Source organism: Oreochromis niloticus, linkage group LG17 (genome assembly GCF_001858045.2).
Source record: "Oreochromis niloticus isolate F11D_XX linkage group LG17, O_niloticus_UMD_NMBU, whole genome shotgun sequence".
Lineage (NCBI taxonomy): Eukaryota > Metazoa > Chordata > Actinopteri > Cichliformes > Cichlidae > Oreochromis > Oreochromis niloticus.
Window position 1 is genome coordinate 25,769,849 of NC_031981.2, and position 27,506 is coordinate 25,797,354.

At 40.4% G+C, this 27,506-nt stretch overlaps 1 protein-coding gene across 4 annotated transcripts in view; it reads left to right on the forward strand.

The window, feature by feature from the left end:
- zc3h3 (zinc finger CCCH-type containing 3) overlaps positions 1-27,506 on the forward strand; it is a 70,659-nt gene that overhangs the window by 22,529 nt on the left and 20,624 nt on the right. For 3 of the 4 annotated variants that reach the window (XM_025899485.1, XM_005468269.1, XM_025899487.1), the window contains 5 exons: positions 14,623-14,773; positions 22,749-22,912; positions 26,226-26,304; positions 26,687-26,842; positions 27,386-27,455. In XM_025899485.1, the coding sequence (XP_025755270.1) occupies positions 14,623-14,773; positions 22,749-22,912; positions 26,226-26,304; positions 26,687-26,842; positions 27,386-27,455 (620 nt within the window). The remainder of the gene's footprint in view (positions 1-14,622; positions 14,774-22,748; positions 22,913-26,225; positions 26,305-26,686; positions 26,843-27,385; positions 27,456-27,506) is intronic. The other variant, XM_025899486.1, reaches the window with a different exon arrangement.

The following is a 27,506-nucleotide window of genomic DNA, read 5'->3' on the forward strand; positions in this document are numbered from 1 at the left end:
TTCTAGACTTTTCCAGAAGTCCAGTTCTTCTCACCCTTAAGAGAAGAACGAGGGCCAGAAGGTCCAAACCGTTTTTTGATCATTTACATTGAAAAATTTTAATGCCAACCATGATTTAATGTCGTCAAGCCAGTATAGCAAAACTTTTAAAGAGGCTATATGTTAAGGGAAAATCCCAAATGGCAAACTGCAAATATAAACAGAAAAACAATGAGACAGCGTAATGAATCACATGTACATGGGTGAACGTCTCAAGTGACAGTCACACAGTGTACTTCTTTATTCGTGCATTTATAGTCACTGGTGCCCACACAACAGGGCGGCGTATTTTCGCTCTTCTAAGAAAAATGACTATACAACAGTATGTGGCTATCTTACTGGAACGTTCCGTTCCGGAATGTTAGTGCGTAGGGAGTGAAGATAAGAGTGGTTCAGGTGTATGTGTGTGTGTTGTGAGATTCAGAAGGACGCGGCCCCTCTTCTTGTTAGAGAGCGCAGATAAAAGTGTCCAGCTCTCCTCTTCCTGCTTGTTCAGCTATTATCGCTGTGAGAAAGAATTTATAAAACAGTCTTGTAGTGGACAACAGTCTAAGTCATCAAAAGGTCAACATACAGTATTCTATCATATGCAAACTTATATCATTAAAAGCTTATACTGACTACTAAGTACAATTTTCCATTGACACTATAGAATTCTTTTGAAGAGGAAAGTAGATTTGAGAATCATCGGCACAATATATATCAAATATATGAAGCAAGATATATGGAATTCTGCAGCAAAGAAAAAAAAAGATAAGTAACTCTAAATATGTCTTGTATTTTAGATTCCTGAAAGTAGCCAGCCTTTGCTTTGGTGACAGTGCTGCAAACCCTTGGCCTTCTCTCAATGAGTTTCATGTAGTCACCTGAAATGGTTTTCACCTCACAGATGTGCCTTGTCAGGGTTCATTTGTGGAATTTCTTGCTTTCTTAATGGGGTCGGGACCATCAGTTGTGTTGTCCATGTATCACATGCTTCTGTGCATGTGATACATAATAGCATAGCTGCTCTCCTACAGTTAGGCTTGTATACTTAAATTTCATGACAACACATCTATTTTAGAGACCGTTATTCTACTGCTGTTCCTCCACTTGTCTGTCTCACATTGGAATATGTCTTTTTTGCATTTCCGTTTTTATGTGGTGTATATGTAATGAAGAGTTTGGAATAACCTGTGTTGAGATACCCCAGTAATGATGTTTACTAAAAAAAAAAAAAATCCCACAATTGCACCTTTTTTTTAATGCTGACTTGCTATAACAGCATGATGCTTCATGACACAAGGCTTCAGGCCAGTGAAACCTGGAATGTCCTCTAGCAACGAACTGTCTGCGACAAAGTGGTGTGCAGTGAGCATATTGCTTTCTGTGTGGATGCCCTTATATTACAGCCAAAGCCTAATCATTGTGATTATCTCACCACGTAGTCATCTGTATTTCTAACTTGTGTATAATGTCATACATCGACTTTAGCCAACAATAAATTAGCAGTACAACATAAAAGTGTATAACTAAGCAATATTTAAAAGTAGAATGGGAGGGGGAGCCTTCAGTTTTCAGGCCCCTCTTCTATGGAACCAGCTTCCAGTTTGGACTCGGGAGAGAGACACTATCTCTACTTTTAAGATTAGGCTTAAAACTTTCTTTTTGCTGATGCATTGAGTATTTCCTTTTCTGTCACCTTTCTCACTCAACATGTGTTAATAGACCTCTCTGCATTGAACCACACTTGTTGCTAATTTCTGGCTCTCTTCCACAGCATGGGTTTTATCCTGTCTTCCTTCTCTCACCCCAATCGGTCACAGCAGCTGCCCCTCCCTGAGCCTGGTTCTGCCGGAGGTTTCTTCCTGTTAAAAGGGAGTTTTTCCTTCCCACTGTCAAAGTGTTTGATCATAGGGGGTGATATGATTGTTGGGTTTTTTCTGTATGTATTATTGTAGGGTCTACCTTACAATAAAAAAGCACCTTGAGGTGACTGTTGTTGTGACTTGGTGCTATATAAATAAAAGTGAATTGAATTTTGTGTAATGGAAAAATGGACAAAAGGAAGATGGGAATGGTTTGCCAGCTAGCAGTAACTTTTGTATGATAATGTTGTAACTTTCTTGGCACTGGTATTCAGATATATGGTAGAATATAGAGTACATAATATGGTATACTGATCCCAGTTGTACCAGGCAGGTGGCAAATAATCAGGACAATGCTGTAGTGCAACATAATCGACAGTCATGTAAGTCTTGGCACTGCTTTTGCTGATGCTACCTCGCACACCGAATGTGAGCAACAGAGTGCTTATACAGCATTCTGATGAGTACAGTTAACCTAATTGCTGCAGGCATCATCAGTAACAATACATGCTGTTTGCAGAGAACTTTTCTAGTCTTGGTTTCATGACTTGTACATCAGAAAAAGACTGAATTATTATTATTTTTTTCTCTTTTTTTAGTTAAAGTATAAAAGACATAACTGCCTGAGGTTGTCTTGGGATTTACTGATATTATTAATACTTAATGACAACTTAAAAATCTGATCAAGTGACTGGAATCTATTTCTATAGAACCTGCTAAATAGTGATGGTTGTAGTATTTATTTTTAAATGTTTTTGGTATGAAGCATGTCTCATGGATAAAGTAGTTTATTTTTCTGCTGTGCTTTGCTGTGCTCAGTAAACAATTTTAACATAAAGCAAGAATTGAAGCATTTATCTGTGACTTTGAAGGACCTTTAGCGATGTTTTTGCTGCTGTGTTGTTTTTTGTGAGTGGACCATGCTAGAGGTTTGGTGGCGATCTCTGCTTCTACCAGATGCCAACTTCTTCTGGTTGTGATCAGCATTTTAGCAGGCTGATGCCAGCTCTCCCTTGGCCCAGAGGGACCAATTAGACTCTGGCAGCTGCACCCAGAATGCCACCATGGAATGAAGCAGGGGCTATGGGTGGGTTAGGATGCTGCACACAAGAAGGACAGATAGAGCTGCGGACACCTACGCAGACATGGCTAGGTATGATCCATTAAAACTAAGGAAAGGAAAGTTTAGTGTGAGTGCAATGCGAGGAGGTGATGATTAAAGGTGGAAAGCATTCAGGAGGGCCAATTTTTTATTTTTGTTTTTTGTTTTTTTTTTGGGGGGGGGGTCTTCCTTAGAACACATGGTTGTTTTCTCTATACGATGGGGCAGTGGAATCCTCTCGGACTCCTCCCTCACCAAATTGGCACTCAAGCCAATAACAGACTTGGCTGTGGCTCATCACCCACCCCCACAAACCCTCAGTTTGCATCCTGGTAATGCAGGGCCTTTACTTTACTGAGCTGATCATGGCACGGGGCCAGACTGTACTATCAAATGCAAGTTGCATAGTATCCCAGCAGGCAGTCTTCAGGACTTTGACAGTCAGAGGTTGAATATCACTGTTATTGCTCAGGGCCATCTGTAAATCTATATATTACTGGGTACTTAAAACTTTACAGTAACACAAGGACACTTTCTGTTCATGTATGTAGCATCCTTAGTAAAAATAAATAAATAAAGAACTTTGATTATTATAGAGGGAGAAGAATTCATAAAAGAGCGGTATGATTTTAATATAGGGCTTACAGATGTTAATGTAATTGGCATCCTTAGAAAATGCATATACATTAATTACAAAATCAAACTGTATTACAAATATCTGAAGTTTAGCTAAGGACTAAATATAATTTCCAACTAATAATCACAAACGGCAAAAGTGTATGTTAAGGTAAAATATTTTTACTAAAGAGCCCAAAATTTTAAAGTTAAGTACCTCTACAATTGTGTCTTTTTTCTTTTAGCCATACATGGAACATGCAGAAAGGCATCATTTAGTTCTTTCATAAGTGTCAGTGATTGTTAGCCAGCATTGATGTTCGCTGACTTTGAATGAGTGTGAAAGGTGTAAAGCACATCTACTGTAAATGCTCCTTATTGCAGTGGCATTATCTGTCCTATCCGGGTCCCTTTCGACACCCTGACCACCTTTTTCCTCAGCCTCAGCTCTCTACCCTTCTCTTTTAACTCTAACACATTCATGATGCTTGTGTGTCTCCCTGTGGGCTTGTACATCACCTCCTTGTCTCTCATTCTGTGGCTGAAACATAAGTTGAGGGCCGGTGTCCAACCGGCTGACTGGGGTCCATCACTCACTGGCCCAAAAGAATCGGCAGCATGATGGATGTGCGTCACGCTGGCATCTGCAACCAGAACCTCAGTCCTGCTTTAAATCTCTACCAGTGAGTCACCTCTGCTTTTTGTGTGTGCAGTGACTGACAAACTGCAAGACCCTGCATGTGTCTTCAACCCATCACTCAGTAAGACGAATCAACCAAGTCAAACCAACATACACAAGCTCGTCTCTCTTAATATTCAAGTGCCAGTCCTTCTCCAGATGCAATATCATGAGAGGCACAAGGTATTTGTGGGCACAACAGCAAGACCTTTCAGGCTTTTTAGACACCAGGGAGGTGCAGAGCCCCCCTCATGGAGTCTGAGGTTGGCAGGAAAGAGTGCCTGCCTGTGCCAGATGACCTTCATGGTCAAAAACACCCATTAGTTTGTGTCACCAAGGGATACACTCCCGGTAGTCTCCTTCAGGAGCTAACAGACTTGATGTTAGGGATTAGGATTTAAAGCAAGAATGCTGTTAGATATTGACTGAGAAACACTGCCAGTCTGGTTTAAAAGAACCAACAAACAACCAAAAAAAAAATAAAAATCGAAAAGCATAATAATGTAAAATGCAGAGAAACAGGTTCAGTAAACTATTTTAAAGTAATCTAATAAAAATTCAAATATTATAGAAACTTGTCCATCGATTTGTATGGAATGTTTTGCAGGGTCCCTGTCCAATGCCAAGGTGCCTTGGTTCACCTTTCAGGACCTTAACAGTGGTTTTGTCCTGGGGGTCATTCTCTGTACATCCAGGATCCAACTCCTCACACTTCAGGAGGAAGAACCTGGGGTCATCTTACCATATAATCTTGTCACCATGTTGACAGCTCAGTATTACTGCTTTAAAAGATTTCATTTCCAGATACATGAAGGTGGCCACATCTTGGTTAATGCTTCAATATAAAAATCCAAAACAGAAGAACATTTGATTAAATGCCCATTTGCTTCTCCATTGTCATTCTTTTCTCTAACTCAGTTATCCCCCCCCCCTTTTTTTTCTTCTTCCGGTGCCGTGGGCTTTTTGAGCTGTTGATGTGTGTTGTTCACATGCCTTGTTGAATCTTAGGTTGCCCTTTAGAGGTCAAGTGTTCTGTTTGCACTTGAAAAGGGGTTTTATAAGATACATTCTAACCTCACTCTCTGACAAGTACCCACACAAACACACCTACTCTATACTCACAAACACATGCACATATAAGTTATGGAATAATGGCAGTCCTTAAGTGGACTAAGCCCCAGGCACTTCCTCTTGATGTGTCTAATGGGATATGCTGACTGACAGCCAGACCCATCCCTTTGACCAAACGTAACATGGTGTGGGTACCTCGGGACACATATGAAGTGTCTGAGGTGAACCTGACCAAGTCCCAATCACCACTAAAGATTTTGGCAGCTTATGGGTTTGGGGTCAGGGTCAAGGTTGAGTTCACAGGAAATGTATGTTCTCACCATGTCGTGTTTACATTATTGATGTTCTTTATGACTACAAGGGCATACATGTACACTGGAAAAACACACACAGGTGCTATTAACATTTAATTATTCATCAAGGATGTTGTCAAGCCTACTTAAATATTATTCAGCATTTCAAAAAATACTTAAGAACTGTGCTGTGTTTTCGCCACAGCAGATCATCTGCCACTCTGTCCCTAGCATCCTCTCTTTCACACCAACCCCCTGATCTTTCACTACATTCATTTTCAATATGTCTGTTCCTTACATATTTACTTTTCCAACAGTCTTCCTTTCATTCACACATCTTCTTCATTCCTTAGGAACTTTCTCCCTCTTCAAGGTTGTCTTAAACAATCTTGTTAAAAATTCCACTGTCCTCTCTCCTAGACATACCTTCACTTGTATGTGATCTAGAGCAGCTGCCTTTCCACACTTTATGCTCTTCATAGCTGCCTTCACTTGCTCTTTACAAATTTTCTGCTTATATACTAACTGTCCTCTGTCTTCATCTCTCTCTCTCTCTCTCTCTCTCTCTCTCTCTCTCTCTCTCTCTCTCTCTCTCTCTCTCATTTTATGCATTCATCAGCCCCTAGTTCTTTTCTCCTTCTTTACTCCCCAGCCTCACATACAACTTATACCGTAAGCTTTTTCCTTTGTCTTTGCCACCTCCCGCGTTGCTGTATGCTTAGCCTCCCAGTACTCCTGTCTGGTTTCTTCACCTCCCACTTTTTCTTTGCTAACTTCTTCCTTTGAATACTGAATATTTTCATGTTGCTTCTCATTCAATAACCAAGTCTCCTTATCCTATTCTTCTATCCAAAGGACAACCAAACACATTCTTTGGATTTTTCCTCAGAACTACAGCTATAGTTTTCCAGTCATTTGGTAACTCCTCCCTACCATCCATAGCTTGTCTCAACTCCTTCCTGAACTCTTTGCAATAAGTCCTCCTTCTTCAGCTTCTAGCACTTAATCACCATTATCATTCAATGCTGACTAGCTACATCCTTCCCAACATTCTTCAATGCTTCTGGCTGCAGTTCCCTTTCACGATGCTAAACCCTCTGTGGTTGTGTTTAGCATGTACAGAAGTAGAAGTGTAAAAATATCACTTTGTACCTTTCTGTTGAGTTAGGTATTATGACTGTTTCCAGAACTGTACTAACATGTTGGGGCTAGATAACTTAAACTTTTACATTCACTTTCAAAAACAGTATCAGAAACAGTATAATGTTGCTGTTCTTGTTTTATACCATCTCAGCATGCATTTGTGCTTGCATTTGAATGTCAGGATTGCCCTTCCTCTGGGCAGCCTGTTTCCCAGGTCAGCTGGATATGTTACAGCTGATAGCACCACTATGATGATGGACGAGGCCACAAGCCAGTAGCCTTCCCCTTTCTCTCTCCCACCACAGTCCCTACTCCCCAGACCACATTCTCCCCCTTGAACACCCCTCTTTGTGGTGATATCACCAACACGCTGGTTGACAGCATCTGCTAATGACACTCACCACTAATGGAGCCCATGAGTATTCATTTAAAAAGATCGTAGGTCCATCATATAGAAATACTTTGGTAGATATATCATTGTACCACTTGTATCCAAGTGTTAATTTGGTCATGAACTGAAGAGCAATTGGTTAACACTATCAGTCTGTCATCACATTTATTGTAGAACTAGTTCTTCATCTAGTTTTTTTATTTATTTTTTTTATTTTGCCAATTTAAAAAAAGCTTCTTTTTTTAATCTATGGGAATGAATCAGGGGTCATACAGAGAAGAACTTTACATAATTAAAAATACACACATATCCTCATGAGTTCCTAAAATATTTTTTGATCTTCGAATTTAATTTTAAAAAAAGTTTATGAATAAGGTGGTGTTCCCACAGCAGAGTGAAACAGCTCCTGTTAGCAAGGTTTAAAAGAAATCTGCCCAATTCAAAGGTCGTGGTAAAGTAAACCTGCTAAATGTTTTGTGCTGCTGCTATAGACCAAGTACTGTTCCTCTAAGGGGTGTCCATGCACATGAATGCCAAAAACAGAGGTTTCTTAGCAGTTTGCTGCTCCAAGGTGATCAGTGTTACTTGCTTCAGCAGTAAGTGATTTTAATGGTGTGCCTACTCAATCCATATAAAGCATTAAACAGACTCAAACAAACATCTGATCCCTGATAAGAGATCAGGAATTACACAGATCCCGTGTCCTGAAACAGTGGACATAATAGACCCTGTTTATAATTTTGGTTTAAAAACGGATAAAGATACACTCTGCCTATAATGATAGAGAAGGCTTCAAGTATTAAGTGTTACATGGAAAAATGTGAACTTTTTATCATCTGTTGGCACATTTCCCTATCCTTCTTAATTTTCCTAAAACAAGATGCTAAACTTGTTCACATGCAACATAACCTCCAAGGCTCACATTCTGCTCGTACTTTGTGAGCGGATGATACTGCTGTCTTGGGAGTTACGAGATGCTGTAATTCCAAGACCACGGAATGCAGTTCTCTTGGCAGGGTGGGACATCAAACTCTGACGTCTCTGGCTCATCTGTCAGAAAGTGTCGCTGGGTGTCAAAAACGCAGAGATCATATTATCATAACTGCGTTGACTTCCAGTGGGTTATTAAATTGTGGTAACTTGCTTGTTAAGTCTGATGTTAGCATGGCACTGCTGTCTTCTTTGAGAGAGATGGAACTGTGGGAGTCAGAGGATGAGCCCCAGGGGACGGGAACATGTGATGGCAAGGGGAACAGGCACTGTCAATAATAAGATTTATTATCCATCGGTTTGTTCCAGGGAGGGGGCAGAAGGAGACTGCTGTTCTCTGGAATTAACCGTCAGGTATGGAGAGGCAGACTGCTGGGTGATCCCTAAGAGGATGCAGGATTGGAGGTTCAGAGTGGTGCCCTGTCGGGATCCTGAGCTTAGGGTAGAGAGCATGGAAGACAAGTTTTCTTGAAGTCTAGTCTATGATATGGGGCTCAGTCATCTTAGGGATAGAACTTGAGCTCAACACTTTCAGATCCACTTAAGTGATCTGTCTCTTCATGTTGATGAAGCGGGACCTAAAATGAAAAAAGTGAATTTGTCTGCTGGTCTGTTATAATCGTAGAGGGATGGGAAAAAAACCCCTCGATTTTTGTTTTCAGGTGTTGGTTCACTCAAATTACATTTTTAATGCTGTAGATATGCAAATTGTTATGGGTCTATTTGAGATATACCCCATTTCTCTTATGACCGGCTTGCAAAAAATAGCCAAATGGCAAAGGAGCAAGAAACACAAAAAACCTAAGCAAGAGCTTTTAAAATTAAAAGTCGGTCTGTTTTGCAAGGTTTCAGTGTTAATCTAATATTGAATACTGGCCCTCCTCTAAGATGGCTGCCTTTACTCTTAGTTTTTTCAATATGGTTTATAAATCAACTACGAGCATTTCAATTATCTGTTTTGAGACATGTCTTAATCAGTTATCAGGGTTGTCAAAGGGTTGTAAAAGACCTTAATGTCTGAAATGCACAAAACCACATTTAAACTTATTAACATATTTGAGGACAAATTCAATGTAATAGACTAAAAACCACAACTAAAACTGCTTGAAAACCACAGACTTCAACACCATACTCTAGTCTCATGTACCAATTACTCTCACAAATAGATTTCAGCTAAAACTCAGCTAAAACTAAAACTGTAATTGTGATACAGTTTGTTTGGTTGCTTTAACTGATTGACAGAAAAAAAATAATACAGTAATTGGTCATGTCATCGGTCTACTTAATAGGGATAGCATTTTGCACATATAGTAGCATTTTTTTTTATTATACCAGGTAGACATTAAACAAAATTCCTTTCACCTCTGTACTGGGCCAGAAGCACTAAACAAGAGTATCTTAAGGGGTCAGTGGAAAACTATGTTGAAGCCATGTAGTTAAATGTGGCTCTGTGACAGAAAGGCAGACCACTTGCAAAAGGAGCGATGAGTGCAGCGTGAGGCGACGAGAGTAGATTATCTGTAGATTCACAGCAGCGAGTCAGTAAGAGATGGATGAACGGATACGAGCTGCGTGTGTCTGCAAATGGTGGCTTCACAGTGTAGGGCGCCACTTGCAAGGCAGGCCACTGTCAGAGGTCTATTAAGGGAAGATGGAGACCCCAGGTGTATGTATGTGAGTAAGTGTGTGTTTGTGTGTGCGTGTATGTGTTCACATGCTCATTGGTCATGGTCCTGTAGTGGAAGATTGAAACCCCATTGCTCCAAGAGCCACTCAACCAACACAACCTGCAGTGGTTTACAATCAGAGCAACACCATCCATCCATCCCTGCTGACACGCACACAAACGAAAACACCAACAGCACAACTCAGTATAGATGTCATTAAACAACGGCAGGAGTGGAGCAGCTGTGCGACAGCATCTTGGACACAGTTGATGTCATGATGTTTGCAATGAGTGCCTAGAGACACATTGAGGTGTTAGTTGGGAGGGAACGTAGGTGAAAGCGGGTGTATGAGGTTGCAGGGTGGGAATCGTGGCAGCACCTTTGACAAGCCCTATTTGTCATCTCCCAGGATGCCCAAATAGCTCAGACTGGAGTACAGATGGATTGTGGGAGAAAAAGTGACTAGAAGCCAGGCAACTAATCCTGTACAAATGACTACCCCCACCCATATTCTCCCTCTAAGGCCACCTTTTGTACTCTTATTTTTAAGCTAGGTCTTTCTCTCTCTCACACACTCTCTCACACACACACACACACACACACACACACACACACACACACACACACACACACATACCATTTCTCTCAGAGAACAAAAGTACAGTTAAAATTGTTACCGCAGTGTATATCTTTCTATTTATAAAATGCTACATGTCACAACAAAATCCCAAATACTGTTAGGCCAATATTATTTCAAACTGACTTAATTTATTTCAGTTTTGTCATGACTTGTGACATGACAAAACTGAAGTAAATTTAATTAACAACATGGCATTCACTAATCAGAATGGGTCTCTGAGAAATTATACACACTACACACAAACTATACACACATGGATGATCGGTCTGTGTTGTTTTATTATTGAACGTCTTGAATTATTTAATAAAAAATTATATGTATTATGGTTGAAAACCTGTTAAAAGAATGTTTTTATTGCATTGCTAACAGTACAATAATACCCATAATTTAATGACTTTAAACCCCTTTTCAGAAACTACTCAATTCAGTTAATTGTTTTATATAAAGCCAATTCACAACAGTCAAGACCCTTTATATTGAAAGGTAAAGACCCTACAGTATTGGAGAGGAAAAAAGCCTATGAGCAACCACTTGGTGATGGTGGGAAGGACAAACTCCCTGTTAACATGAAGAAAGCCCCAAGAGAGCTGTGGCAGCCATCTGCTGCAACTGATAGGGAGTGAAAAAGGAAAAGAGGCGAGAGAGCAAAAGGAGATGAGTAAAATACACACTGTAGTAGAGACACAGAGTTTAATAATTAATGATACTGGTTTAAGACAAAAAAATCACACCCAGTGCATCAGGGGAAGCCCCCAGCAGTGGGGATGGGTATCGTTTAGGTTTTATCCGATACCGGTGCCAAACTGGTACTCTTGAAACGGTGCCGGTGCTTAAACGGTGCTCGAACCGGTGCTTAAAGAATGGAGAACACAAACTTTGTCCAAAAACCTCTCATATTTAGCTTTTTTTTTGGTTGTTTTTTTATGTTTTCATTTTTAGCAGTCTCTTTTTTTCTGCAAAATGATAACCAAGTTAGCCTTTTCTGTTGATACAACATACCTCCCTTGGTTGGAATCGGTGCTTAAACAATGGAAAACACAAACTTTGTCCTTAAACCTCTCATGTTTAGCTGTTTTTTTTTTGTAAAAAGATAACAGTGTTAGCCTTTTCTGCAGCTATAGGGCATATATGGTATCACGCTATCAAACAAGAAGACAGCCGCATGTAACTACGACGGTGTTTGCTAGTTCACCTTACGTGCATTAATTTAATAATGTGGTTAGCGTACTCAACGTAAATTACACACGAACAACATTAAGCTACTAAACCCAGAGAAGAACGGCTGCTGCTGCCATCATCATCCGTCATCATTTCTGCTACACTGGCAGGGCTAGGGGCCAGGACTCTACTCTTCGGGTTTTTGGGGGATGTTGCTAACTCCGGGTCCGATAACAGGCACCACACCCGCAGTAGATGTGCTCGGTGTGAGGTCTGGCAGCAAGCTATCAAATACGGTGCATTTCTCGGCTTTAAAAAAAAACGCTATGTGTCGCCAGGTGTTTCATCAGATTCGAGGAGTTGCCTCCTTTGCACAGTATCACCTTAAAGCACTTGTTGCAGGCTGCTGAGTTTGCATCTTTTGCTGTGAAGTACAGCCAGACTTTTGACCGCTTCGCCTTGGGCATTTTTAATCTGTAGCTCTGCTCTAAAAGAACGTACGTACCTGGGCCCACCTACTATCCTTGGAAAGGTAAAATGATTGGCTAGAATCCAAAATGTATGACATCTCAAGAAAAAAAAAAGCACCGAAATGTGCGCTGCTTTTCGGTCTGGTTACTACCGTTTATGTCAGAACCGATATCGGTACCCATCCCTAGGCAGCAGCCATCCGTAACTAACCCATAAGCATTACCAAAAAGGAAACATTTAAGTCTGAGCTTAAAAGTAAAATCGAGCTCCATTCCCCAACTCTCTGTTCACAGTACTCATAGCTTTTGATCAGTGGTAAGAACTGTTTGCTTGTATTACGCAACGGTACTCTATATGAGATTGGGGAAATCTGCAGTCAGCTGACACAGAGTAATGAAATATTTTTCCCACTGAAAACCCTGCATCCAGTTGAACAGAATCAGCTTTTTTCGAGTTCTTTACATGGATTATTGATATAATTTAATTGTTGATACAGTGTGAAAGCTTTTTCTTTTCTTTTTTCCTTTTAACACACCAGTCCTGTCCTGTTGAACCTTCTAGCAAGAAAAAGGATGGTGAAAAAATGCTACCTTAAAAAAACAAACAAAGAAAAAACAAACTTAAACTGCGTGGGTGCTAATGTAGGGTGTGTGCTTGTGTCTATGATCGTGTTGTAAACCTGTTGTCAGTATTTCAGCCCCCTGCCTCCCCCCTTCCTGTGATTTGTTGAACAGTAAATGTGTGTCTGAGATAAATTCTCCAGCTGATCCAGAGCTGCATCATGGCTGACAAATGAAACCAGCATCTCTGAACAGGACGACGAATGGGGGGGAGGTGTGGCGTGAGGGAGAGAGGGAAGGTTGAATGAGTAGAAGTGGAAATGGAATCATTTCATTATTCTTCACCACAGACCTTGTGACGGTCACGGTTTGTTATTGGGCGCTAATTAAAACCGCAACAATCCTAACAACTGGCAGTTAAAGACTTGTAAAAGAGGTGATGGGAAATGAGTTCTGCACTGAGTGCATAAACTCATTCCTAATTCCCCCCTCTAACACCTCTCTTCACTCTTTTCTTTACTCATTAGGAAGACTGAGTGCTGTCGCTGACCACTGCATTGAATGATTGGTAGAAGGGAGAAGAGAGTGCAGATAATGACTTCTTTTTTTCTTTAATAGTTTGAGTGAATACACTGAGCAACTGATTCACATTGCATTAAATCTTTTCTTTTTTTCTTGTCTGTAGTAGTGGGAGATTTTTGCTTTTTCTTCAAATATCTTTAACATTAATACCATTAAATCCATGCCTGCTGTCACATTACTTGACATAATTTGTGAAGAAGAAACAGATGAAAAAACGTTAAAGTTAGAAAATCCTCATTTTCTACAGGCAGTCATGGCTGCACTCAGTGATTCAAACGTAAAGAAAATGGGTGTAGGTAACTGAGTTTTACCAGCATATCCAGTGGATGTGGTCATAAAATAAAAGTGTAGGGTTAGGGTTAGACTATGCTGCAGACTGTGATGAGACCACTGACAATGCTGACTGGTTGAAAAGTTGGCTTGAAAAGGAACGTAAAGACCAGCATGTTGACTACGTCAAAGACTCACTCATAATGTACAGATGAGTAACCCGGACAGTGCTTGCAGTCTGCAGATGGCATTAGTTTTAACACAGCTTCAGGTTTCTGCAAAGACGTTCTTTATGTAGTATTTTCTCTCTTCTCAGTGGAAGAGGCTAAAATGAAGAACCAACTACAGCACAACCATGAATAAGAGTACACTACTGCATTTTCGACACTATTCCCTGGTGTTATTATTAATTATTAGGTTATCATAATGAAAGGAAAGTAAAAAGTAGGTAGTTTTTCAGAAAAACACATTTTATCTGAAATATTAGTGATGACTACCAGTAACTACAGAATACAGAAGTGTGACCAACAAAAAAAAAAGTAAAACTTTTAGAGGTATTCACAATGTCATTACAATTTAACTTCAGTGCACAGGCCTTTGTAGTGGCTGATGTTGATATGAACAGGGACTCCAGCGATCCTCAATGCAAATTCTGTTCTCTGTGCGTCAGCCAGCTTAGGCCATCATAAAATAACTTGATGGATAAACAGTCAAAATAAATAAATAAATAAATAACAACACTAGAGGCCCCCCCTACCCCCCTTTCCGATCTCACTGCTCTTCTCTGATGGATTTGTAAAATGATATAACGAATGAGACTTAAAGTGAGAAGGAAGGAGGGAGGCTGGGTAGGAGGAATGATGGCAGCGAGGAAGGAGACAGAGCATATGATTTATTAGACTCATAAAAATTCTGCCTTTGTTATTCCCTCTCATTTTTATATGTGAAGCTTATTAAAGAGCACACCTGCCATAGTTCTCAGACAAACTTATGTGTGTGTATGCACACATTATGCATTCAGAATGATGTAAATGTGCATTTGTTCACACTCACTGCCTGAATGTTTAACTCTGGCTTCTGTTTCTTAATCATCCCTGCCCATAGATGCCAGCTCTTCCTCCCATCGTAACCCCGCTTCCCAAAGGGTGTTCAGGACACGCTACAAGATGGTGACCCATCTGGGCTCCAGTGCCATGCAGACCCTCCCTTACAACCCAGCCCTCTCCTGGCGTGCCAAGAGGATCCAGTCTGCCAGGTAATCCACGTTAACAGATACTTCCTTAGGTCTGGCTTTAATGTGATTCAGTCTTTCAGTGCAGAGCAAATTCCTGTCTTTTATGTTACAGTCATGTGTAGCATGAATGGAAGAGGTCGAAAATTTATGGTGTTCATTTTTACAGAGTAGATAACCCAGAGAATAAACCATTTACAATAGTGTGCTCCTCACATTAATTTATACCAGCAGGGAACACATCAAATCCGGGATACAGAGAGAGAGAGAGGGAGCTGGGTGGTTGGGTGTTTTTATTTATTTATTTATTTATTTTTTTAATGTCATTGCAGCCCTCATCTCTCACTTTTTCTTTATCTTCATCCATCAATCTTTCATCTTTGTCTCAGTACTTCTGAGTTCACAGTGAATGCATGTTAATTGGACTCACTGGTTTTATTATTCATCTTTTTTTGTCCATCAAAAATGTCATTAAAAATCCAAACTGTTTCATTTCCAGAGTCACAAAGAGATCTCTTTATTGGTGTTTTTTTGTGTGTGTTTGTTTGGTTGGTTGTTTTGTTTGGGGAAATTCTCCTTAATTCAAATAAATTCATTGTATACCACATTTGAAAAGTTGGAGCCAGAAAGCTATGTCAGGTAATCAGCTAGTCATTGCAGCACCCATATTGTAAGCCCTGTAACATAGAGAATGGAGGTTATTTTGTGTCTTTTTGTTACAGTTATGTTGCTGCCTTGGTTCCCAGGGCGATGGTGGTTGGGTGAGGTTGTGTATTTTATTCTAAATTCGGCTGTGATTTACAAAATTAACATATTATGTTAAAGAACAAGTGAAACTAGCAGTTAAGAAAAAAAAATCAAGAAACATTTTCTCATAGACTTCTTCACAGTCAGACCTTGTTTTAAAAATAGTGGATTCCCCCCCTGCTGGTCAGTTTAAAGAATGCATGTTTAAGACGCCTAACACTGAGATCTAAACCTGTTTTTTGAAGAGAAGCAAAACTGTCTTTTTGGAAAGAATGTGAATTTTTTGTGTGTGTGTGTAAGATTATGTTCTATGTTTCTTGTTTGCCAAGACTTGGAAGAACAGTTTAAATATAAACCATAATTCAATTCTCTGGTTGCCTAAGAGTTAGATTATGGGTGTTTTGAAAGCGAGATGACATGTCTGCTTCATTTCTTTGTTGCAGTATATGAGATTAACTTGTTTTGTACACATGGAAAGAATAAACATTTGGCCCATGCAAAAAGTTTCAGTTTAACATAACAAAGTTTAGAAAGAATCAAGTTCAACTTTATGCCTCCGAATTACATAGTGTGTCACAGACGTTAGTGAACAGATTTCATGCTGCTATGAAGTGCTAGAAAGGAGTTCCAGCTGTCTACAGCTGTCACTGTTGGTAAGTTCAACAGTGCTGTCTTTGTCATTTAGATTGTGTGATCTTGTAAGTTGTTAGCGTAGCCACTTGTAATGAAATACTTTTGTGTATTTGTTTTGTGTGTTGATGATGAGCAGAGTTAATTTGTGCAATCCAGATTTGGTGAGACAGAAGACCCTGGACTGTGGCTGGACTCAGCGTCTGGTGACTTATTACTATTCATTTAGCTGCTGCAGTAAATATTGATTCATCAAGGGATTTTCAATTTGAGCCCCCTGACATCCTGTGAAATATCACCACATGTGTAGAAGTGAGTAAAGAGATAGGGAGGGAGGGGGACACATTGGGTCCCCAGGGAGACTCGTACCCCCACCCCACCCTCATACCTGCTCCTTTTTTATGCTTTATCTATCTGTTTAATTCCAAAGACCACCACCACTTTTATCAATTTGAAGCTATTGAGTGGAGCATGAGCTCATATTCTCTGCTCTTAACTACTGAGTACTCCTCTTCATCTTTGGCCTATCAGACCCGCTGGTCTCGCTTCATATGTTCTCAACTCTTATCTCTGCCTGCCACAACCGCATCTTAGAAAACCATACATGTACCTGGCCGCTCAGTAGTCCAGAGGATCCCAATGTGTTCAGATAACCTGTAGAGAAAAGCCATTGATTAGATATTTAGAAGTGGTGTGGTACCATTGAATTCATTTTTGACTTTCCTGTTAAGAATTTATTCAAGGATATGCATATATCAAACATTTTATGTTTTTGGTTTGTTTTTAAAGAAAAAACAAAAAAATCAAAACACATTTTCCCCTAAAGTTCTGATTGCATTCAACAAATATGATTTCAAAGACTGAACATAAAGTTTGCCTAAATAGCATGCACTCTGTAGGCATGTTTATCTGTGGGTTGGTAAAACTCATTGAGAAACATTATTTCTTGTTATCTTGTAGTTCTGCTGCTGTCCAGAAAACAAAATAGTTGAGCTTTGTGTATCATACAAAGTCAAAGTGTCACTGAGGTCCAGGCCGAGTTTTCTGAGCAATGTTTTGGTTGCCTTAATTAGAAGCACGGGGATGTCCTGGATAATATTATTGTTCCTATTGGCCTTTGTTACAGCTAGTTTTAATTACTTCACTCTGTGCTGTGGATAGTAGGGTTGCACAAACAGCTGGTGACTACAGATAGATTTTGGCTATTTTCACACAGCTAGCATACCTGGAAGAGGCTCTGGGATAGATTTTTAACTCTCAAATTAATCTGACTTGGAAATCTTACCACAACCAAAAGGATGAAAGGATGAGAGGAAACAGTTGTACTTTACGTGTTAACTATTTCATTAAAATCTAGTGGAGTCAGTCCACTAACTGAAAAAAATAAAACCAACCAGATACATACTTGGCCAATCACTGATTGCCAATATATTGTTCCAATCACCCATCCTACTTGACAGCATTGACTTGCTTTTTGGGTATGTCAGTTTAAACCTTTGAAAATTGTTCTTGGTGACACATTTTAGAATGGGTACTAAGAATGGTAAAACTGAAACATGCACCTGCAACACTGAGAATATTCTGCTTTATGGGCATCTTGCATCCCCTAAGGATTTTTTGAGGCTGATGATGGTGCCTCTATTGAGAAGGTTGGGGGGTTTTTTTGTGTGTGCTTAAGAAGTTTAATCAAAAGGACCAGTTTTTAAAATAGGTGCAACCCTAGTTTTACTTAGTTTTTTGGTTTTAAAACGCAACAGTTTATCTGTAAATATGTGACTGGTAAAACTGATTTTTGTGTTTTTTTAACTTATCCTTTTCATCCATTTAGTTGCACAGATGTCTTGCTCCCAGGCCCACAGGAAGTGAGGTTGCCTCTGCCCAACATACCGTTCTCTCCCCTAGTTTTAGCCATAACAGGCATGGTGTGTGATTTAGCGCTGGGTGACAGTTTGAAGGGGCGGGGGAATCGGCTGCAGTATTTCAGGCCCCACCACCAGAAAATAGATATAATCTCAACATTAACTCCATTAATAGTATCAGGAGTTGAATTAAGAAAGCCGTAAAGCATGCACTCTGGAGGATAAATTACAGCCCAACCCTCCTTTCATCTCCCTTGCTATTTTTCTCCCGGCGAACCACTCTTTAATTTTCTGTCCCCCATGTTTGCTCTGTTGCTGTTCTTTCTTGTGTTTTATGTCTTTCTGTTTGATAAAATTTCATGTCAGTCTTGCAAATGCCTCCATCTTTCTCTGCTTTATTTCTGGCATAAATGTTAAGGCCCTCATGCATATACATACATACTTTTGTGTATATATTTAATATGTACACACACACTTGGTCCAGGCGCTCATCTCCTTTAGTGCTTCAGTATTGATCAGTACAGGATGTAAGAGACTGGGCAATAAAGTGAAGCAGCGCTCCCTCTTCTTCACTTCTCTCTTCTTTTCCTGCATTCACCACCCCATTCATTCCACTTTATACTGCAATTCATTCCTTTGCTCATTACTTATCACATTAGTCATCCACCTCCCACCATACAGTTGTGTGTTAAGATTCTCTTCTGCTGCTTTTTAATGCTGAGTTCTCAATAAATATGTTTTATTGTTACTTCCTACACTACAGTCAGTTCCCCTTACGTTGGATTTGAAAGGATCCTGATGCGTAACTCGGCTGCTTTGGTTTCCTTTAAAAGTGTGAAGAAGAGCAGCAATGCTCTCAGTTAGAATTAGCCAGACAACTGTTTTTGCTGTGCTCTGTTTCAAGGGTAACTGTTTCCCAATATGAGCTTACTAATGCTGGGGTTGCAGACAAATAAGACAAGGGCAGCATTATTCTGAGCAGTTGCGCGACCCTCCAAATTCTTCCTTGTCACTAAAACAAAAGTCGGATCATTCATCAACGGCACCGGTAGTGCTGAATCGCGCTCTCCTTTATCTGTGCATTGCATGGTCAGAGCACTGCACATACACACACCTGCATACACACATACAGAGTCAGACATACAGGATGGTCTCAAGAGAGTTTCTTTGTAGCCTTGCTCTGTCCTCTAGTTCTCTCGTTTTTCCACACCATATTTTTTACAGTTGTTTTTTGATGAGTTTAAGATCTTTTACTGTCTGTGACCTCCAGTCTTTATTTTATACTTTCTAGCACACTTAAAAGTGTGAAGATTACATAAACTGTGCTTCAGGGCTAAACAACTTTGTTAATTTGTAGAACTTTAATCTAAAAGTAAATTTAATTTTCCTATAAATTAATCTAATTAATCTAAGTAGACATTAATATAAATTAATTTTAATTTGTTTGTGGTTTTGACTGGTATTGTTCTGCTAGTTATAAGATATTTAAAGAAAATTTTATTTTCACTTGGTTTGAGAAATTGATAATTGCATTTTTACGCACCCAGGAAAATGATATTTTGAGATTTTAGCAGTTCTGTGTAGAGAGAGAGATGAAAAAGAAATGTAAACTCAAACCACAGTTTGAAATCATTTTTACTTAATCACAAAAAAAATCTGTTGGTGTTGCAGGCAGGAAAAAATTGCAAACTACAGTTTTTTTTTAACTTCCTCCTTCCTCTATCTAAGCTCTCCCACTAACAAAGGGGCGCTGCTGCTGACACATGGTGAAGTGAACACAGACGGGCATGGATTATTTCATTGTCACAGTATCTGAGCCACCTTGTAAGCTGTCATCAGATCTGTGAGCTGCATCAATTGGCTGTATAAGTGCATTGTACAGATGGAGATACCTGCTAATTATTATAAAGGATGGACCAATAGAAACAATTTCACTCACCAAAACTGAAGCATAACTTATTTTTATCGCCTTACTATAGCAAGTCATATTATTTGTCAGATCATTTCATTAAAATGTTCCAAGAAGCACCAACAGCACAAACACAGATTACCAGAGGTGAGACCTAGCAAGCCCTGTGCTGGACTGGCAACATTCCCAGTGACAGCCCTGTGACAAAGCCTTGAGAGCCTCAAGTGCCCATTTAAAGAACTGCATTTAAATGCTGGCTTCATTTTTTGTGTTCTCTGGAGCTTACTGTTATGTTATTTGTTATAAACAAGCCATGTGTGAACCAGTGTGACTCATTATGTACACCTCCGTGTGTGCATGCAGTTCAGAGGCGCACTCATTTTGTCTAAGAAAAGACATTCTTTCGAGATGTTTTGTCGTGGTGTTGCCAGATGGTTTACCAGTCCAGCCTTCAGCTTTGAGAATGGACTACATTACCCCCAAGTTAAGTGTCCTTAAAGATGAATGAGGGCCCTTTAACAATAGTTTATCAAACCCACACAAGATTACGCTCATCAAAAATGAATCTGTTACATCACAGTGCTGCCTACCGAAAAATGTAATTCATTGGTTAACATTTTCATCACAAGAAAAGTGTGTTGCTTTTCAGACCTTCAGCACCAGCAACATTTTCCTCATCCGATGTTGTAGATAAATTGAATCTTTTTAAATGGACTCCTGTGAAAAAACTATTCAAATTCAAAAAACACTTTATTACAGTAGCAACTATCCTATATGCATAGCCTTACTGCTTTCATGCGAATTAACAAGGTAAAAAGCAAAAAAAAAAAAGAAAAAGAGGGTAAATAGCAGCCCTATGCTGTGTTATCAAAGGCGGCATGTGTGTCAAGTATCAGTAAATATGGCCACCTTTATCTAAAAAGGAAAGAGTTTTTGTAGTTTTCTTATATGGAATATTCAGGTGTGTGTTAACACAATGACACAATATTCCCTGGAGTGGGCATCCCAGTGTCTTCACCCCAAGTTCAGACCATGCAGTGCTCAAATAAATTGCAGAAAAACCCAATATCTAAATCTCTGACTCAGTTAGCACGTTAAGAGTTAAAGTTCACAACTGTTCATAACAATTAGAACAAGACTGAATACGTATGGCTTGTTTGGAAGTGTTTCTCAAACACAACCTCTTCTTTCTAAAGACAACATGGAAACACGGCTTAGCTTTGCAGAGTTGCATCCATCTCCCTCCTCTCACCCCCAGTTGGTGACGGCAAATGGCCACCACTACCTGAGCCTGGCTGAGTTCTGCCATAGGTCTCTTACTGTTAAAAAGGAGTTTTTCCTTCCCACTGTCCACAAGTGGTGCTCAGTGGGAGTCTGGTTCTGATTGATTGTTGGGGTTCTCTCTTTATTACTGTAGGCCCTTTAAAATTTATAGACATGACTGTTATTATGATGAACATGAGGATTGAACAAAGCTTGAACAGATCTTAGTTTGCAAAATTGGAGGTGTGTACATCAAATAGTTATAATTTTGGTGACAAAGGGAACAACTGCTCTGTGATGGGGATGGCACACATTAAAGCAATCATGCACAGACATGTGAAATCACTGGGACGATTGCTCTGACACTTAGACTTGTATGAACATATGAACCCAGTGAGAAAACATCCTAACGTCACCCCTTGACTGCAGCCCTGTGTCAGGGTTAACTGCTGTCTGTGTTAACTGTTCATGTCATATCCCCATTAACCTCCATTGTGGCTCCCTAGGCCACCCAGTCCTTGTTTAAGCCTCCCTGGGTGGCAGTCAGTGCTCCAACATTAGCCTCCATTACAGCTCCCCTGGCTGCAGTTGCCCTGTGTAGGGCGTCCACTGATCTTGTATCAGTGAAACTGAGTGTCTGTGCTGCTGAGTTATGGCACACAGTCTGATAGAGCGTGCATGTGAACACAGCTGATGGCTGATATTATTTGCAGCAGTGCAGCAGCTCTGCACGTGTTAAGCATCCATGTCAGTTGTTTTGTGTGCGCCATGCGTTTGGGGTAACCCTCTCTCTCTTTTCTGTAATGGGAGGCATGAACTCTCGCTCTAAACCCATTTCCAGCCCATCTGAAATACGGCAGCAAATTACCTCCAGCGGCGCCCTGCACACTAGCCCAATCCGCCCCAAATAGAAGTGACAGGACAGCGCAATTTATCGCCATAACCCCTGCACCGCCCCACCACCACCCAGAAGCTCCACACACACTGTGGACTCGCACGTACAGATGCCGCACACATACACAGGCCAACTGAGGGACTCCTGAATCTTGAACCTGTGTGCAGAGGCCTGTGATTTTGTGTACTGTACATACCATAGTAGGAATGTGTTGTAATTCTGTGTGTGTATATGTGTGTGTGTGGTCTCTACACTCAAGTGTAGGGGCCAACCGTGCTGCTCTGGCCCCCTGCCCTGCCTATTATCTCATTGATTTCCTCCTCTCCTCTTTTCAATTCTCTCCATTTCCACACTACCGTCCTTTCCATTAGAGGAGCAATTTAACAGAGTGCTGTGACATGAGAGAGAGAGAGCAAGAGAGGGGGGACTACAGGATGGGAAACATAAAGTGAAGAGAGGGGTTATGGTGAGAGAGCTGAGGGAAAAGGATGGGTAAAAGAAAGAGGGTGAGCGGAAAGTCTTCTAGCAGATGGTATTCTCTCAAAGCAATGCATGAATGAAAATTTTACAGTGTATTAACTGGGCTGAGTGGATAATTCCAAGTAGCAATAAACCAGAATTGGAAGTAATTTGATTTCCTCAGATGTTTCCTTATACCATCTATTCTTCTTTTATTTGAATCCCTCTTTCTCTAAGGAGTTTCCTTCAGAGCCGTCTTCGAGCTCCCCACGACAGACACCCATCATCCACCCAGCAGTGGAGAGGAAGCAGCATGTGCTGGATTCGTGGCTCCTTATACCGTGTGTCAGCCAATAAGCTGTCCCGCACCGTAGCAGCGAACATGTCCATCAATCGAACAGGTATATGTGTTGTGTGTTCAATAACTTCTGATCGTTGGCAGACTTAAAGGTGAAGTTCAAAGAGGACTAACAATTCACACAACCACTGTGGAAATTTAAAATGTGCCTGAATGAGCCTGCCTCAGTGTTTCCTCTCACAAACGGATGTAAAATACATTTTCCTAATTAAGATATATTTAAAAGAAACTTAATTTCCACCATTCTAATCCGATAATAACAAGCACACAAAAGTGACCGCTTGCTTCACATTGCAGTTAAATGACCAAAAAATGGCTGGGGCAGTATTAGGCTCTATGTTTACATTTGCCCCTCAGTTCATCCTATACTGAATGACACTGTTTCCTTGTTTTTTTTTGATTGGCTGCCACTTGCAAGAAGGTTATAAGGTTATAACAGGAGGTGGGTAAAGCTGCTGTTGTCTGAGAGAGTGGTCCTCTCCTCAGCCACTTCTCCTAGAGAGACATGGAGGCACTCCCACCCACCCAAGAGATATAATCTCCTCAGCATATTCTGTGTCTTTCCTCGGGTCTTCTCCCAGTTGGACATCCCAAAATGCTTCACGTAGGGGGAGTCTAGGAGGCATCCTCATGAGCTGCCCGATCCACCTCATCTAGCTTCTTTCAGTGTAGGAGTCCCTCCCAAAGAACCAAGCTCTTCACCTGATTTCTATGACAGAAACCAGACACCCTTCAGTGTCTGGGGATGCTCATTTTGTCTGCCTATCTCATTCTTTCAGTCCCTGCCCAAAGATGTGGCCATAGGTGAGGGTAGGAACGTAGATTGGCTGGTAAATAGACAGCTGTGTTTCCACACTCAACTCTCCTCTCCTCTTCTTTTTTTTTCTAGCAGCAGAAAATTCAGTTCTAAAAGTCCAACACCTCTCACTGCTATTTGGACATATTTCAGTTGACATAAAATTATACAGACTAGATACCCAGCAGTATTTAAGACATTTGGTCCAAGAACAGGGCAGTAAGTGTACACACAAGAGTGTATATTCACATTTGTGGCTGTAGCTCTGTTCACATATCCTCTAATAGACTTAGGGGAACTGGCTGGATTTGCCATCTGAAATAATAAAGTTGTCATCTGTCAGAGAGGTGAGGGGGAGGGCCTGGAGAAGTGAATGGGGGAGATTAAAGCCTGGATCTGCCTCCACTTCCTTCATACTTCTCTACCTCTCTTTTACACATTCTGCTGTGACTAAAGCTGCAGGTGAAATTGAGAAGCTCCAATCAGTTCAGCTCGTGACCAGCATCACAACACAAATTCCTGCATCTAGAGACGTCTCGGGTGTCTTCCGAGTAGGAGTTGTGATTTCACATCTTTGTAGCAAGCTTCATATTTGTTCTTGTGCCACTGGACTGTAATCCAGAACACACGCTTGACAAGAGACTTAACAGCCAGAAAAGTGCCAAATTTAGAGGTCTGAGTAAGATTAACTGCCGTTTGTAACCACACCCTCCCCATCTCCTTGTCGTCTTATTCATTCCTCATTTTCCTACACTGTTTGTGGCGTGCATTGGGTACATAGTGTTTGTAATATTCTCAGACAGAGCTGGATGACGCATTTGGATTTGGCACTAATGCGTCAAACCACCCCAGTATAAATAACCAGTCACATATTTAGTTTTTATTGCTTCTGGCTATGCAAGAGCACATACAGATAGCTTCCTTTTTGTCATATCTAATGTAGATACTTTGAATACTTTAAAATTACTTTAAAATTGTTATATTTAATGCAAGACTTAACATCAGAACAAAGCATTTTATAGAATTGTGGTAAACAAAAACCAAAAGCTACCCTTATCTCTTCATTTATATATGTGCTGATGTATTTATTACTAGGAAGACTAATTGCTTGTAGATGGTAGACATGAAGAGAAATGGATTAGGGAGAATCTTGAAGGACGAATATGTGAATATTGTTGTGGAGGTGAAGCATGTCAGACAGGATCATGAGTTTGAAAGGGTAATGTTGAATGTTGCCAGTGCTTTGGCCCCACAGATTAGATGTCAGTCAGAAGAGAGAAAGGAATCCTAGAGTAAGTTGGATGAAGTGGGGGTGACTGGTGATTGGAGCAGACTTTATTGGACATAAAGGTTCAGGAAGGAGTTGAAACTGACTCTGGATAGTAGGGAAGTCTTACCAGATAGAAAGAGATGGAAATGTGTTAACAAGCGAAGAGAGGTTATTGAGAAGATGGAAGGAATGCTTTGAGGAGCTGATGCATGACTAAAATGAAAGCGAGGAGGATGGCTTTTCAACAACAAGGGCGGTTGCATTATGTCTTTGTGGCTCTCGAGATATGATAGGGTACCCAGACAGGAACTGTCGTACTGGATGAAGAAGTTGGGAGTAGCAGCGATGTATGTGAGGCTAATGCAGGACATGTATGAGGACAGTGAGACAGTGATTAGGAGTGACAGATGGGTTCAAAGTGGGGTTTGATTATATCATGTTCCGAGTCCCTTCTTGATTGTTGGGGTGATGGACAGGTCAACCACTGCGATCAGGCAGGAGTCTCTGTGGACTATGATAATTACAGATGACACTGTGGTCTGTAGTGAGATTAGGGAGCAGGTGGAAGGTGTTGGTGTGACCAAATAGAATGCTAGGGATGGGGTGAGATGATTCACTGCGGTGACCCCTAAAGGGAGCAGTTGAAAGAAGATAATGATGACAATAGATTTCTTTTCGATAAAAGTGATGTTTACCCCTTTTTTCAGCTTCAAATCAGTTTGTGTAAAAGCATTTTGTAAAACTAGACTGATATTTTTGGATTTTACATTATATTTTTATGAAAATGTTTTGATGCTGAATTCAGTTATTTTAGGTGGGTAAGTGTGGTTGAATCTATACATTTTTAGATTCAAATAATGGCAGGGATTTATATATTATTCATATATAAGCAATTCCTGCATCTGACAAATATAATAAAACCAGTGAAGAATTGGTTAATTGAATTATCACCTCATTGCAAGAAGGTCCTGTGTTTGAATCCACTGATTTTGTGTGTGTAGTTTGCATGTTCTGCCTGTCCCCACGTGAGTTCTCTCCAGGCACTCTGGCTTTCTCTAACAGTTACTTTTTCACATTGGTCCAGGTAGCTTTTATCCTCTTAATAAATAAATCATAAATCATCATTTAAAAACTGCATTTTGTCATTTCATGTTTTTTGTTTGTCTAATGTTAAAAATTAAAGTGTGACAAACATGCAAATAAGTAAGAAATCAGGGTGGGGCAAATGCTTTTTCACAGCGCTGTAGGCTTTCTTTAAATCACTCATTCGTCTCTTTCCTCCACATCTAGGAAGGTCCTCAAGCTTCCAGGTCTCCCACATGGTTCCCGTCATGGCCAAACCCTCCAGCACTCGTCACTTAGCCAGGTAGTGCTGACAGCTCCTATCTCTAATCATCAGACACACATATACAGAAATGTCCAAGGGCATGTATGCAAAAATGACCAAACAAAGTAAGAAGTCCTCCAAATTGAATGTAGACCATCCTGTTTACTCGAAATCTTATCCAGCTAGGGCTGTTGCATTTGAGCCTCTGCACTCTCTGCACTAATATTAATTGCTTTTCATGACTGTCAACTAAGAAATGGAAAGCCAGAAGTAATCTTGTAATATTAAAATTGGTATATAAGTACCTTTACCCAGAAATCCTCGCAGAGTGTTAGCTGCAAGTTTAATCCTAACCTAGTTTGTTATTTAGTTACTATCAGCTGCTAATTACTTACTGTGGTTTGTGTGTGTTTCATAAATTCAGCCGTGCAGTCCAGCGGAGTCTTGCCATCATTCGCCACGCTCGTCAGAAGCAGCGGCAAAAGCAGTACTGCATGTACTACAACCGCTTCGGCAAATGTAACCGTGGAACAAGTTGCCCCTTCATACACGACCCAGACAAAGTGGCGGTCTGCACCAGGTGACTTAAACACACACTGACATCTAGGCTATGGAAATGAAAGCTTGTAGAGTTTATTGTTTTGCAATCACGTATACTGTGGATCATGTGTCTTTTTTTAAAAATGAATGAGTCCCTACTGTAATTGGCATCTATTTTTCAGCTTTTAGCTGTGTACATAGAGTATCTTTCTCTCTGCACCATCTTCTGAGCATTTCACTGGACAAGTTTACTAAATATACTCTGTAGAGACACTGCATCATCTCACATAGAGATGATGCTGTTTGCTCGTATGTGCTCATATCTGCATCTTTTACATGGACATTGCAGTAGAAATAAGAGACTTTTGGTTGGATTCTGAGAGGTCCATCAAATTATTCCCTAACAAATTATTTCCTTTGTTATTACTGGTTAACTCGACTGTCAGCAGTGGGACAAAAGCAACCAGGGATCTCATGGTAGAAATAAATTTGTTCTGATCAAAACTGTAGTCAACAATAAAAACAAGCTTGTTCACCAATTCACCAATAATTTCAAACAACATTGTTTTTGCATTATCTGCAGGTTTCTGAGAGGGACATGCAAGCAGGCAGATGGTACCTGTCCGTTCTCCCACAAGGTGGCAAAGGAGAAGGTAACGCACGCACACAGACACATGCACACACCAACACACACACACACACAC